Source organism: Lampris incognitus, chromosome 1, assembly GCF_029633865.1.
Source record: "Lampris incognitus isolate fLamInc1 chromosome 1, fLamInc1.hap2, whole genome shotgun sequence".
NCBI lineage: Eukaryota > Metazoa > Chordata > Actinopteri > Lampriformes > Lampridae > Lampris > Lampris incognitus.
Window position 1 is genome coordinate 152,095,030 of NC_079211.1, and position 13,648 is coordinate 152,108,677.

The 13,648-nt window shown below is 44.8% G+C and overlaps 1 protein-coding gene across 12 annotated transcripts in view; it reads right to left on the bottom strand.

The window, feature by feature from the left end:
• Nucleotides 1-2,100: 2,100 nt before the first annotated feature.
• LOC130120798 (transducin-like enhancer protein 4) overlaps nucleotides 2,101-13,648 on the bottom strand; it is a 96,531-nt gene continuing 84,983 nt past the window's right edge. For all 12 annotated transcript variants that reach the window (XM_056289592.1, XM_056289583.1, XM_056289640.1 and 9 more), the window contains 3 exons: nucleotides 10,628-10,778; nucleotides 6,713-6,789; nucleotides 2,101-2,815 (listed from right to left, as the gene is read on the bottom strand). In XM_056289592.1, coding sequence (XP_056145567.1) covers nucleotides 2,708-2,815; nucleotides 6,713-6,789; nucleotides 10,628-10,778 — 336 coding nt within the window. In that variant the 3' untranslated portion in view covers nucleotides 2,101-2,707. The remainder of the gene's footprint in view (nucleotides 2,816-6,712; nucleotides 6,790-10,627; nucleotides 10,779-13,648) is intronic.

The following is a 13,648-nucleotide window of genomic DNA, read 5'->3' on the forward strand; positions in this document are numbered from 1 at the left end:
TTTGGGAGTGACAGCAGCTTTCAATCCTGTGTTTTGTATATTGGCAGGGTGGCCCTTTGGTGTACATTTGAATGAAGGATTGCACCTTTACACCTTTGCTTGTACAGTATTCCTCATTATGGACAGTGGAGACTTACAGATGGACATCCTCCACATCTCTGCAGACTGGGTTTGAGCCCATGGAGCTTTGGACAAGGTCAAAATATTCTCTCATTTGGAAAAAGGGCGACGTGGTTTGAACAGTCACATTACTACAGTATAGGCTAACGTATAATAATAATAATAATAATGATGATGAAGTAATTCTATATGATGAAGCACTACCAGCTCAAAGGCGGTGATCTGCAGTCATGGGGGCAACTGTTAATGTCCTGGTTACTTACTTTGACTTTCTTGAAAAGACACTGGATGGGATAAGTTGAAGACGTGTTGTCTCTATTAAGTCCTTGTTATCTGTTTAAGTTGCTCCTTAGACTTGTTAATGAGGTAACACTTGTTAATGAGGTAACACTCACCATGTCTTCTCACAAACCAGTGTTTCAAAAAAGACTCCCAGGACATCACTCATGGCTCTTTGTGTAGATGTTGTGTAAACCCAGTGGGACCTGACAGCATCAGGAGTATAGGCTATGCAACGAAACACACACACACACACACACACACACACACACACACACACACACACACACACACACACACACAAAGGCACTGCACTGTACGGCTGTTTCTACAAGCTGACAGGAGGAGATTTACAACAACACATCTTGGACCTTTTGCTGTTTTAGAGAAATGATGGGGAACCAAACCGGCGGAAAAATGAAAAGGGTAAAACGTCGGCGGGATATTGGAGGGCTGATGGATCTCCACTCCCATCAAACACACGTGTGTCAGACAGAAAGGTGTTGGTGGTCGGTGTCGTTTCATCTGAAGCGGCAGTGTGTGAAGGCTAGTCAGCAGCCAGGAAGCTGAAGGCAATCTGCTTCTTTTTTGTGCAGCTTGTGCACAGACGTGTGCGCACACACATGCACATACGTGCAATCGGGCACATAAACATACGCACAAACATGGACACCCAAACCCAGGTTCTGCCAGTGCCAAACGGGATTACGAGAGAGAACACAACCAGTGAAACTGGGAAGGTCGCCATCATGAATGTAAAAGGGAACGGCACGAGTCGCGGTGTGCGATGCTGCAGGCTGAGCTGTATGTGTGATGCTTTACAGGATCATGTCGCTGCAAGACAGTTTACTATGTAGACGCTCTTGTCATTCTCGCTTGGATGGATCTACATTACGTGACCACAGCTACAGACTCCCACTCATCTAAAAATAACCACGTGGGTACAGAAAAAGCATCGCTAAGTTTAGACTACCATTTCCATCTAATGCAGTTCTTAAGGGGTGTTAAGTGTATGGCATATTGTTTTAATGACACATCTAAAAAGACATGAAATGCATCAAAATAGTAGCAAAGCCAAACAGTGGCCGGCAGTAATAATACTGAAACGAGGCTGGAAGAACCAACCTGTACAAAAAACAACTGACCGTATTGAAAGCAGTTCAGCACAAACAAGACAGAACAACATCGGCCTCCAGACGAAGGCTGCTGTGAACAGAAGCAGTAAAGGCAGTTTGTTGGATTTTCACCTCGATCTGGTCGACAGTACTCTCATACCGAATGAGAAGGTGACGAACTTCTAATCTAGCCACCTCTCATTGGATTTGTCATCCTTTTTACTTAGCTCACAGTATTTTTTTCTGTATTGCTTTTCCCTTGCGTCTGCTCATCTCCATCCTCCTCTTCCCAGCTCAGCCACCCCTTGTATATATATATATATATATATATATATATATATATATGAGAGTGCTCACAGAGTACTCTGTGAGCTTCGACCAGTCGTCTGTGCTAAACAAAGACACTTGCCCTTGACAACATCTTCATACAGAAGAAAGAGGAAGTGTGAATGGTGCATGCTTCTGCCGATGAGGACCAGAGCACAACAGATGGCCAGTATGGATGCGGGCGACCATTAGCCTACATCAGTGGTGCTTGACATTTTTAGCATTTTTAGCATTGATTGTAAATTACAGTCGCATTACTTTGACAGCTCATCTAACGTGATCTCGTTTTCCGTGACGCTGGCTGGTTGAAATGACGCTCTCTCTGTCAGCCGGGTGAGAGAGAGGCTGTCTTCAGAGCTAGTTCAGTAAAGGGCAAGCAGGGCTGACTGGGGGTGATGGATAGAGACAGCTTCTCTTTTACCTTTAATCTACATGACTTATGTCCTTGCACCTCTCTTGATACTGTGGTGAGGTGTGCGGTAGGGATGACGGATGACAGGGTAACAGTTTTACATGGTGTAGTACACCTTTAAATTAATTAAATGATATCTGCACATTGCTAAGGTCCATTGCAGAGCCACTGCAGGGAGGGTCTCTCTCATTTTCACAACAGCAAGAAAAAGTTATTGACAAAAAACAAACAAGCAACAAAAAAAAAACAAGTGCTTGTCTGCTCCAATCCACATCAGCCCAGAGGTCAAAAGGTCAAAGTCCACGACAGAATCAGCTTAGTTGGTTTGATGCATATACAAATCCTTTTTGACACGAAGGAAAAAGAAAACAGAAAAAAACAGACACAGGAATGTGGATATCACAAAGTGCTTGGGTGGGTGGATGTTTTTCGATGTTGGCTGACGGCATGTCGTCTAGTAGATGACCTCATAGACAGTCGCCTTCTTGTCTCCTGAGCCAGTCACAATGTATTTATCGTCCACAGAGATGTCGCAGCTCAGCACTGAGGACGACTCCTTCGACTGCAAAGGAGGAAATAAAAAAAGAATGTGTGAACACGTGAAAGAGTTCTTAAAGAAACATTTAGAAGGAGATATAATGAGGGATATCCATCCATTATCCAAGCCGCCTACCCTACTTAGGGTCACGGGATGCTGGAGCCTATCCCAGCAGCCATTGGGCAGCAGGCGGGGGGACACCCTGGACAGGCCGCCAAGCCATCACAGGGCCCACACACGCACACACACACACACATTCATACCTAGGGACAATTTTTTACGGTCGATCCACCTGACCTACATGTCTTTGGACTGTGGGAGGAAACCGGAGCCCCCAGAGGAAACCCACACAGACATGGGGGGAGGACATGTGAACTCCACACAGAGGATGACCTGGGATGACCCTCAAGTTTGGACTACCCCGGGGTTCGAACCCAGGACCTTCATGCTGTGAGGCAACTGCGCTAACCGCTGCGCCTCCTTGCCATAATGAGGGATATGTGCATGATAAAGGGGGATATAAATGAAAGCATGAAAAGGGTTCGTCTCTGCAATTGAATAAAGTTTTAGAATAAGAATCCGTCTGCCAAGTTTACACATATAAGGAATTTACTTGGTGGGCGGCTCCCAACAGATCAGACAAAACACAACATTATACAACACAGAGTCTGAATGGTCGTGTTCCTTTGTGGCATTAAAATGTGTCTCTGGTGATCAGGTCATGACCGGACAGCTAAATGTGCAGGTGTGAACACATCCAAGACGGATTTGGTATCCAATCACTTCAAACCACATTCACATGTGGTCAAAGATGAACGTTACCCACTGATCTACAATAAACTCTGGATTGATGATAACGTGAAATTTGCCACTGTGACGCCATCTTGCTATTCCATAATGACAATTGAGGATGGACATCGTCGGCAGCTTGTTTCCTGCTAGGTAAATATTGATGTCGCCCGTACCATGTGTTGTTAAAACCACTAGATCTCAGAACATGCAGTTAACAAATATTAATGTTAAAAAATAACATCACAATCTTCTACACATGATAAATGACTATTTCTTCTAATGTTGCTATCACCGGCGTTTGGTTTTACTGCATCTTTTTTTTAAAAATGTAGTCTTGCAACCGTAGGCTGCACATGTGGTCATGGTGACAACCCACAGACCGAAGACCGAAGACAGCACCAGGTCTCTGCACCCTCTCTCTGGCATCAAGTGACCATTCAAAACAAACTCAAGGACTCCTATCAAAACTGGCTTGGACAAAATGACATTTTAAAAGAACTGTTGTGGAAGTGGTGTATGTATGTGACTGTCTTGATGCATGCTCAATAACCGAAAGGTGAATCCGTTCATCTGGACACAACATTTATTGAGAATCATTTCATCATTAATCTAAATGACCTCATCAGTCTTGTTATAATACCAATGTATTGTTTATAAGGGTGGGGACACCTGCAGTCACTGTATTGTTTATAAGGGTGGGGACACCTGCAGTCACTGTATTGTTTATAAGGGTGGAGACACCTGCAGTCACTGTATTGTTTATAAGGGTGGGGACACCTGCAGTCACTGTATTGTTTATAAGGGTGGGGACACCTGCAGTCACTGTATTGTTTATAAGGGTGGGGACACCTACAGTCACTGTATTGTTAATAAGGGTGGGGACACCTGCAGTCACTGTATTGTTTATAAGGGTGGGGACACCTGCAGTCACTGTATTGTTAATAAGGGTGGGGACACCTGCAGTCACTGTATTGTTTATAAGGGTGGGGACACCTGCAGTCACTGTATTGTTTATAAGGGTGGGGACACCTGCAGTCACTGTATTGTTTATAAGGGTGGGGATACCTGCAGTCACTGTATTGTTTATAAGGGTGGGGACACCTGCAGTCACTGTATTGTTTATAAGGGTGGGGACACCTGCAGTCACTGTATTGTTTATAAGGGTGGGGACACCTACAGTCACTGTATTGTTAATAAGGGTGGGGACACCTGCAGTCACTGTATTGTTTATAAGGGTGGGGACACCTGCAGTCACTGTATTGTTTATAAGGGTGGGGACACCTGCAGTCATTGTATTGTTTATAAGGGTGGGACACCTGCAGTCACTGTATTGTTTATAAGGGTGGGGATAGCTGCAGTCACTGTATTGTTTATAAGGGTGGGACACCTGCAGTCACTGTATTGTTTATAAGGGTGGGGACACCTGCAGTCACTGTATTGTTGATAAGGGTGGGGACACCTGCAGTCACTGTATTGTTGATAAGGGTGGGGACACCTGCAGTCACTGTATTGTTTATAAGGGTGGGGACACCTACAGTCACTGTATTGTTTATAAGGGTGGGGACACCTGCAGTCACTGTATTGTTTATAAGGGTGGGGACACCTGCAGTCACTGTATTGTTTATAAGGGTGGGGACACCTGCAGTCACTGTATTGTTTATAAGGGTGGGGACACCTGCAGTCACTGTATTGTTTATGAGGGTGGGGACACCTGCAGTCACTGTATTGTTTATAAGGGTGGGGACACCTGCAGACACTGTATTGTTTATGAGGGTGGGGACACCTGCAGTCACTGTATTGTTTATAAGGGTGGGGACACCTGCAGACACTGTATTGTTTATAAGGGTGGGGACACCTGCAGTCACTGTATTGTTTATAAGGGTGGGGACACCTGCAGACACTGTATTGTTTATAAGGGTGGGGACACCTGCAGACACTGTATTGTTTATAAGGGTGGGGACAGCTGCAGTCACTGTATTGTTTATAAGGGTGGGGACACCTGCAGTCACTGTATTGTTTATAAGGGTGGGGACACCTGCAGTCACTGTATTGTTTATAAGGGTTGGGATAGCTGCAGACACTGTATTGTTTATAAGGGTGGGGACACCTGCAGACACTGTATTGTTTATAAGGGTGGGGATAGCTGCAGTCACTGTATTGTTTATAAGGGTGGGGACACCTGCAGTCACTGTATTGTTTATAAGGGTGGGGACACCTGCAGACACTGTATTGTTTATAAGGGTGGGGACACCTACAGTCACTGTATTGTTTATAAGGGGTGGGGACACCTGCAGACACTGTATTGTTTATAAGGGTGGGGACACCTGCAGCCACTGTATTGTTTATAAGGGTGGGGACACCTGCAGACACTGTATTGTTTATAAGGGTGGGACACCTGCAGACACTGTATTGTTTATAAGGGTGGGGACACCTGCAGACACTGTATTGTTTATAAGGGTGGGGGATAGCTGCAGACACTGTATTGTTTATAAGGGTGGGGACACCTGCAGTCACTGTATTGTTTATAAGGGTGGGGGATAGCTGCAGACACTGTATTGTTTATAAGGGTGGGGACACCTGCAGACACTGTATTGTTTATAAGGGTGGGGGATAGCTGCAGACACTGTATTGTTTATAAGGGTGGGGACACCTGCAGTCAGGTGAGACTGAAGAGGTCACTTAGATGATGACGAAATGGTTCTGTCACAATAAACGTTGTGTCCAGATGAACTGATCACCTTCCCGTGATGTACGTGACTATTCGCGAATTAAGCGGGAAAGTAAAATCCAATTACAAGTGCTCACTGGAGACACATGTTGATACCAGGTGTGAATGGAAACTGTCTCAGACACAGTGTGGACATACTGGATGCAGGAAGCTGGTGTGACAGGGCCATAGAGACACTTGGTCCAGTTTACTGTTCAGGTGTGTCACTAGTCATCTCATTCAGAATGACTCACAATGCTGATCATGTGATCAGTTGGGGATAAGGTGCAGGGGGGATGATTTGCTCAAAAGCACATCAAAATTGTAGATGGCAACACGCTGGGCGTTGCTGTGATTAAATATGTGACTTCTACATTATAGTATGGTCTCTCTCAGCAATAGAGCGTCATACGTGTGATTACCTGGAAGATGCTGGCACCGTAGGGTGTTCTCCAAGCATTGAGCAGATTGTCTTTTCCTGTACTTACAAACCACTTCCCTGCAAACACCACAAAACATTGACATAAATATAGATATAGAATAAACATTTGAAACATATCCCAGCTCCGCTGTTGCCTCTAATTTGTATTGCAATTAAAAGATGAGCTGAATGATTCGTCCCCACTTTAAATTTTCTGACTGGTCTTAATGCACGAGTCCCGTTTAGAGCAGAACGTATGTCATGATCTCATAGCAGACTAACAACACGGCTATCAAGCTCCTATCCAGCTCTACTGTAAATGATGTTTTATTGATTAGTTAATCATTTAGCTGCAAAAAACATTTCCAAAATAACAAGGACGACACATAAACCTGTCCTATTCTTGGCTCACGACTATATTGGGATTCAACTTTATTAGCAACATTTCTACTTCTGTCTTGTTTCCAGCCAAGAATAGATTCTAACGCCATCTCATGATATCCACCCGTCCATCCGTTATCCAAGCTGCTTATCCTAATTCAGGTCACGGGATGCTGGAGCTTATCCCAGCAGTCATTGAGCGGTAGGCAGGGAGACACCCTGGACAGGCCGCCAGGCCATCACAGGGCCCACACATTCACACCTAGGGACTTTTAAAAAAAAAATTTTTTTTTAGTACGGCCGATTCACCTGACCTACATGTTTGATTCACCTGACCTACATGTATTTGATTCACCTGACCTACATGTGTTTGGATTCACCTGACCTACATGTGTTTGATTCACCTGGCCTACATGTCTTTGGATTCACCTGACCTACATGTGTTTGATTCACCTGTCCTACATATGTTTGGATTCACCTGACCTACATGTGTTTGATTCACCTGTCCTACATGTGTTTGATTCACCTGACCTACATGTGTTTGATTCACCTGGCCTACATGTCTTTGGATTCACCTGACCTACATGTGTTTGATTCACCTGTCCTACATGTGTTTGATTCACCTGTCCTACATGTGTTTGATTCACCTGGCCTACATGTCTTTGGATTCACCTGACCTACATGTTTTTGGATTCACCTGACCTACACTTCTTTGAGTCACCTGACCTACACGTCTTTGAGTCACCTGACCTACATGTCTTTGATTCACCTGACCTACATGTCTTTGATTCACCTGACCTACATGTGTTTGATTCACCTGACCTACATGTGTTTGATTCACCTGGCCTACATGTCTTTGGATTCACCTGACCTACATGTTTTTGGATTCACCTGACCTACACTTCTTTGAGTCACCTGACCTACATGTCTTTGATTCACCTGACTTACATGTCTTTGATTCACCTGACCTGCATGTCTCTGAGTCACCTGACCTACATGTCTTTGGATTCACCTGACCTACAGGTCTTTGATTCACCTGACCTACACGTCTTTGAGTCACCTGACCTACATGTCTTTGAGTCACCTGACCTACATGTCTTTGAGTCACCTGACCTACATGTCTTTGAGTCACCTGACCTACATGTCTGATTCACCTGACCTACATGTCTTTGATGACCTACATGTCTTTGATTCACCTGACCTACATGTCTTTGATTCACCTGACCTACATGTCTTTGATTCACCTGACCAACACGTCTTTGATTCACCTGATCTACATGTGTTTGATTCACCTGACCTACATGTCTTTTGATTCACCTGACCTACACGTCTTTGATTCACCTGCTCTACATGTGTTTGATTCACCTGATCCACATGTCTTTGATTCACCTGACCCACATGTCTTTGATTCACCTGACTACACGTCTTTGGATTCACCTGACCTACATGTGTTTGATTCACATGACCTACACGTCTTTGATTCACCTGATCTACATGTCTTTTGATTCACCTGACCTACATGTGTTTGATTCACCTGACCTACATGTGTTTGATTCACCTGACCTACATGTCTTTGGATTCACCTGACCTACACGTCTTTGATTCACCTGACCTACACGTCTTTGAGTCACCTGACCTACATGTCTTTGAGTCACCTGACCTACATGTCTTTGATTCACCTGACCTACATGTCTTTTGATTCACCTGACCTACATGTCTTTGAGTCACCTGACCTACGTCTTTGATTCACCTGACCTACATGTCTTTTGATTCACCTGACCTACATGTCTTTGAGTCACCTGATCTACATGTCTTTGATTCACCTGACCTACATGTCTTTGAGTCACCTGACCTACATGTCTTTGATTCACCTGACCTACATGTCTTTGATGACCTACATGTCTTTGATTCACCTGACCTACATGTCTTTGATTCACCTGACCTACATGTCTTTGATTCACCTGACCTACATGTGTTTGATTCACCTGACCTACATGTCTTTTGATTCACCTGACCTACATGTCTTTGAGTCACCTGATCTACATGTCTTTGACTCACCTGACCTACATGTGTTTGATTCACCTGACCTACATGTCTTTTGATTCACCTGACCTACATGTCTTTGAGTCACCTGACCTACATGTCTTTGATTCACCTGACCTACATGTCTTTGATGACCTACATGTCTTTGATTCACCTGACCTACATGTCTTTGATTCACCTGACCTACATGTCTTTGATTCACCTGACCTACACGTCTTTGATTCACCTTATCTACATGTGTTTGATTCACCTGACCTACATGTCTTTTGATTCACCTGACCTACACGTCTTTGATTCACCTGATCTACATGTGTTTGATTCACCTGATCCACATGTCTTTGATTCACCTGACCCACATGTCTTTGATTCACCTGACTACACGTCTTTGGATTCACCTGACCTACATGTGTTTGATTCACCTGACCTACATGTCTTTTGATTCACCTGACCTACATGTGTTTGATTCACCTGATCTACATGTCTTTGATTCACCTGATCCACATGTCTTTGATTCACCTGACCCACATGTCTTTGATTCACCTGACTACACGTCTTTGGATTCACCTGACCCACATGTCTTTGGACTGTGGGAGGAAACCGGAGCACCCGGAAGAAACCCACGCAGACACGGGGAGAACATGCAAACTCCACACAGAGGACAACCCGGGATGATCCACCAAGGTTGGACTTCCCCGGGGTTCGAACCCAGGACCTTCTTGCTGTGAGACCGTGCTAACCACTGCGCCACCGCGCCGCACTTTGTAAAACAATGTACAAGTTTAATTCTGCAGTCTCACGAGCTGCACTTCAGTTGCTCAGTTTGATGAGTTTTGGTTTATGTAATGGATGAAGACCAGTCGTAGTACATCTCGGCTGCAGACATGCGTAGCCACATACATATATTACATATGCAGGCGGGGCTGCGACTCACTTTTCACTGCCAATGTACCGAACAGTGATGAAGCAACCTTCAACCAGCTAATGTAGCAAGTGCACAGTGGCTTATGATAAGCCATTAATAGATAAGTCATTCAAAAAAATAGGTCACTAAAAATAAGTTATTAATATGTCATTAATAAGTAGTTGATAACTAGATAACAGGTAAGCCATTAATAAATCAGTCATTATAAATAAATTGTTAATAGATAAGTGTGTAATACAACAGTAGACAGCTCATGTTATTTGTATTTTATTAGCACAATCCCTAATGGGTACAATATTTAAATGAATCACTCTAGTATGAACTACGCCCTTCTAGAATGACACATACGGCCAACAAAATATCTCCAGACATCAACATGGAGCGCATCATGCGTCTAGTGAAGTTATCGTACAACCTGTGACAACAAAATTGCATTTCTTTTTCTTGTAGCAAGCATTGGTCTGTGAGCTTGGAATACTGACAAGTCAACCTCCGGCAGCGGACACAGGGAGTTTTCCTGTCGTTGTAAACTGTGTGTACAGAGGACAGGACGAATTCTCTGGTTCTTACCACAGTGGGCGAATCTGAGTGAAAGCACGCAGCTCTCGTGCAGGTGGAGCTGGTACTTGTCTGGTTTGGTGACGTGCAAAACCTCCACATTACTATTCTCCATCCCCACCGCCAGCCACTCGCCCGTCGGACAGTATCCCAGGGAGAAGATCTGCAGGGAAACCCAGCGGCCTCGGTTACACATGTGAAGGGAGCATCGCATGCCTGTGTGTGTGTGTGTGTTGTGTGTGATTCGGCGTTCTCACCGCCGCAGCCTGGGTTTGATTCCCTGCCAGTGAAGGAGGCTTTTACAACAGTTCAGCTTGAATGACAGAAGAAATATCTGTCTTATTCCCCCCTAAAAAGTTAACTCTAACTGCTGCATGGTAAAGCACAAGGGCCACGTGTGGAGTTCACAACTGGACAACGGAAGAACTGAGCAGTTTTTCAGCAATTCTGTCTGGATTTTGTACAATGTAGACAACCAAGCACTTCTACCTCAGTAAAATGCATGTGTGCGTAGCGGTCTATTCCGTTGCCTACCAACACAGGATCGCCGGGTCGAACCCCTGTGTTACCTCCGGCTTGGTCGGGCGTCTCTACAGCCACAATTGGCCATGTCTGTGGGTGGGAAATCGGATGTGGGTATTTGTCCTGGTCGCTGCACTAGCCCCTCCTCTGGTCGGTCGGGGTGCCCCCCGGATCGGCAGAGAGGGGGTGGAGCAGTGACAGGAACAGCTCAAAATAAATTAAAAAAAAGAGCAGGGTAATTGGCCAGATACAAAGAAAAAAATGCATGTGTGGCACAACGTGTAATTTATTAGTTGCTTGTGAGGATGTCACTTAGGAAGAGATGTGAAACATGGAGTTCCACCTGCATCACCCAGGTGGCGCTGCACATTGGTGGTGGTTGAACTGAGTTACCCCTTTCAATGTGAACTGCTTTGGGTGCCTAGAAAAGCCCTATATAAACGTGATGATGATGATGATTATTACCCTGTGTACCTTGTTTTTAGGGACAGAGAGACATGATGTCAAAGAGAGGGAGAGAGCAAGAGATGGTGCCTGGTGGAGGGCACTGATTGTGAACAGATGAACTGTGCTGAATCTCCTAACACCTCCAGTGTGTGTACGTATACTGATATTACACTTCTACTGTGGCTTCATCAGACTGCTGGCGCAGAACCGCCACCAACCTAGTCCTCAACCGTTTGTGGACCTCCTCTCTTTGAAATGCAAGCATCTTTTCCATAGGATTCCGTTTGCAAGCAGAGCGACGAAGCTCATCTTCCGTACCGTTATGAGAGGGGTCTACCCGCTGGTCTGGGTCTCTGTTGTCGAGATATAATTTCACTGATGCTTTCGTTTCTGTTGAAGGAGCACCACTACCTTAGAACATCACGTCGGAGTCGGTTTGGACATCAGTCAGTAGCGTGGCAGGACCGATGAGGTGAAGCTCTGACTGTAGCATCCCTGGCTGAATGAGGGTCTAGACTCTAGACCCTCAACTAATGTTGCATGAAGGTTTTATTTGCTAAACTTCCTCATGAGCCATGCTCTTCACAAATACACTGTAAGAGCTAGGATGAAGAGAAAAATGACATAAAACATATTTATGCCTATTTTAAACCTTTAGGACAAATACGACAGCATGACAAACTACTTTAAACTGCTGCAGACTACTGACAGGTTCATTATTTGTGTGTGTCTATATATATATATATATATATGAGGGCTTGGCAAGTTAACGCGTTATTATCGCGTTAACGCCGACAATTATTTTATCACGGATTAACGCAGTTTTTTTATTATTATTATTTTGGAAGTCTGTTGCTCACTGGCTCTGAATACAAATACAGACAAACCATGGGTCACAGGAGGGGTGGGATGTTGATCAGTATTGGCTTGGGGTGGGCCAATGAGAGCATTTGGGGTGGGCCTAAGACTGCTGCAGCGCTCACATGGACCGGAACAGAAAAGAATTGGCGTGGAGAGAAAAAAAATGGAGAAAGGTAATGAACTATTAAATGAACATTTTCATTTTAAATCAATTCCAGAAGGCGGAGTTGATAGAACGAAAGTTATTTGTAACTACTGTAATGCTGAATTTTCCTGTCACCGGAGTACTTCAAGTCTGAATTATCACCTAAATGCAAAACACACCGTTGATACCAGTAAATCACCCACCAAAGGGAGGCTTCGGCAGACTACGTTAGATACGTTTGGGGGAAGTATAGAGAGAAAGAAGCAAGACAAGCTAACCGATGCCACAGCGGAGTGGATAGTAGCTACAAGCTGCAGGCCGGTTAGCATTGTGGAAGATGTAGGTCTGAGGAATATTCTTAGGATCGCAACAAATGACGGCACGTATGAGCCTCCCTCAAGATGCACCATCACGAGAAGAATACACAAGTTGTACGAAAAGGAGAGGACTGCAAAAGCGACGGCGTTACAACGTGCACCAACTGTTGCTCTCACTGGAGACCATTGGACATCGCTGGGTAACCATAGTTACCTCGGAGTTACAGTGCATTATACTGATGAACAGTGGGAGCTGCATTCACATGCTCTGACGGTAATGGAAACAGACGACAGACATTTTGCTGAAACATGCGCGGGACATTTTATTCATGCTGCACAGCGGTGGAACATTTCAAATAAAGTCAGCACACTTGGCACAGATAGTGCAAGAAACACGACCGCTGCTGCGAGACATCTGCCTTTTGAACACGCTCCCTGCGTGGCGCACAGTCTCCAGCGTTCTGTCACAGCATCTCTGCAGAACAGTGCATTTGACAATGTCCGGGCCAAATGTAGAAAAGCTGTGGGCCACTTTAAACACAGTCCAGCAAGTGCTGCAGAATTAGAACAACAACAAATTGAACATGGACAAAAGAAGGAGTCGCTTATACAAGACATTCCAACCAGATGGAATTCCACTCTGGACATGATAAAAAGCGTCCGCAGAAACGAACAGCCACCGAGGGATGTCCTCACCACACACACCAAGATTGCCATGCCAACTACAGCTGAAATGGACAA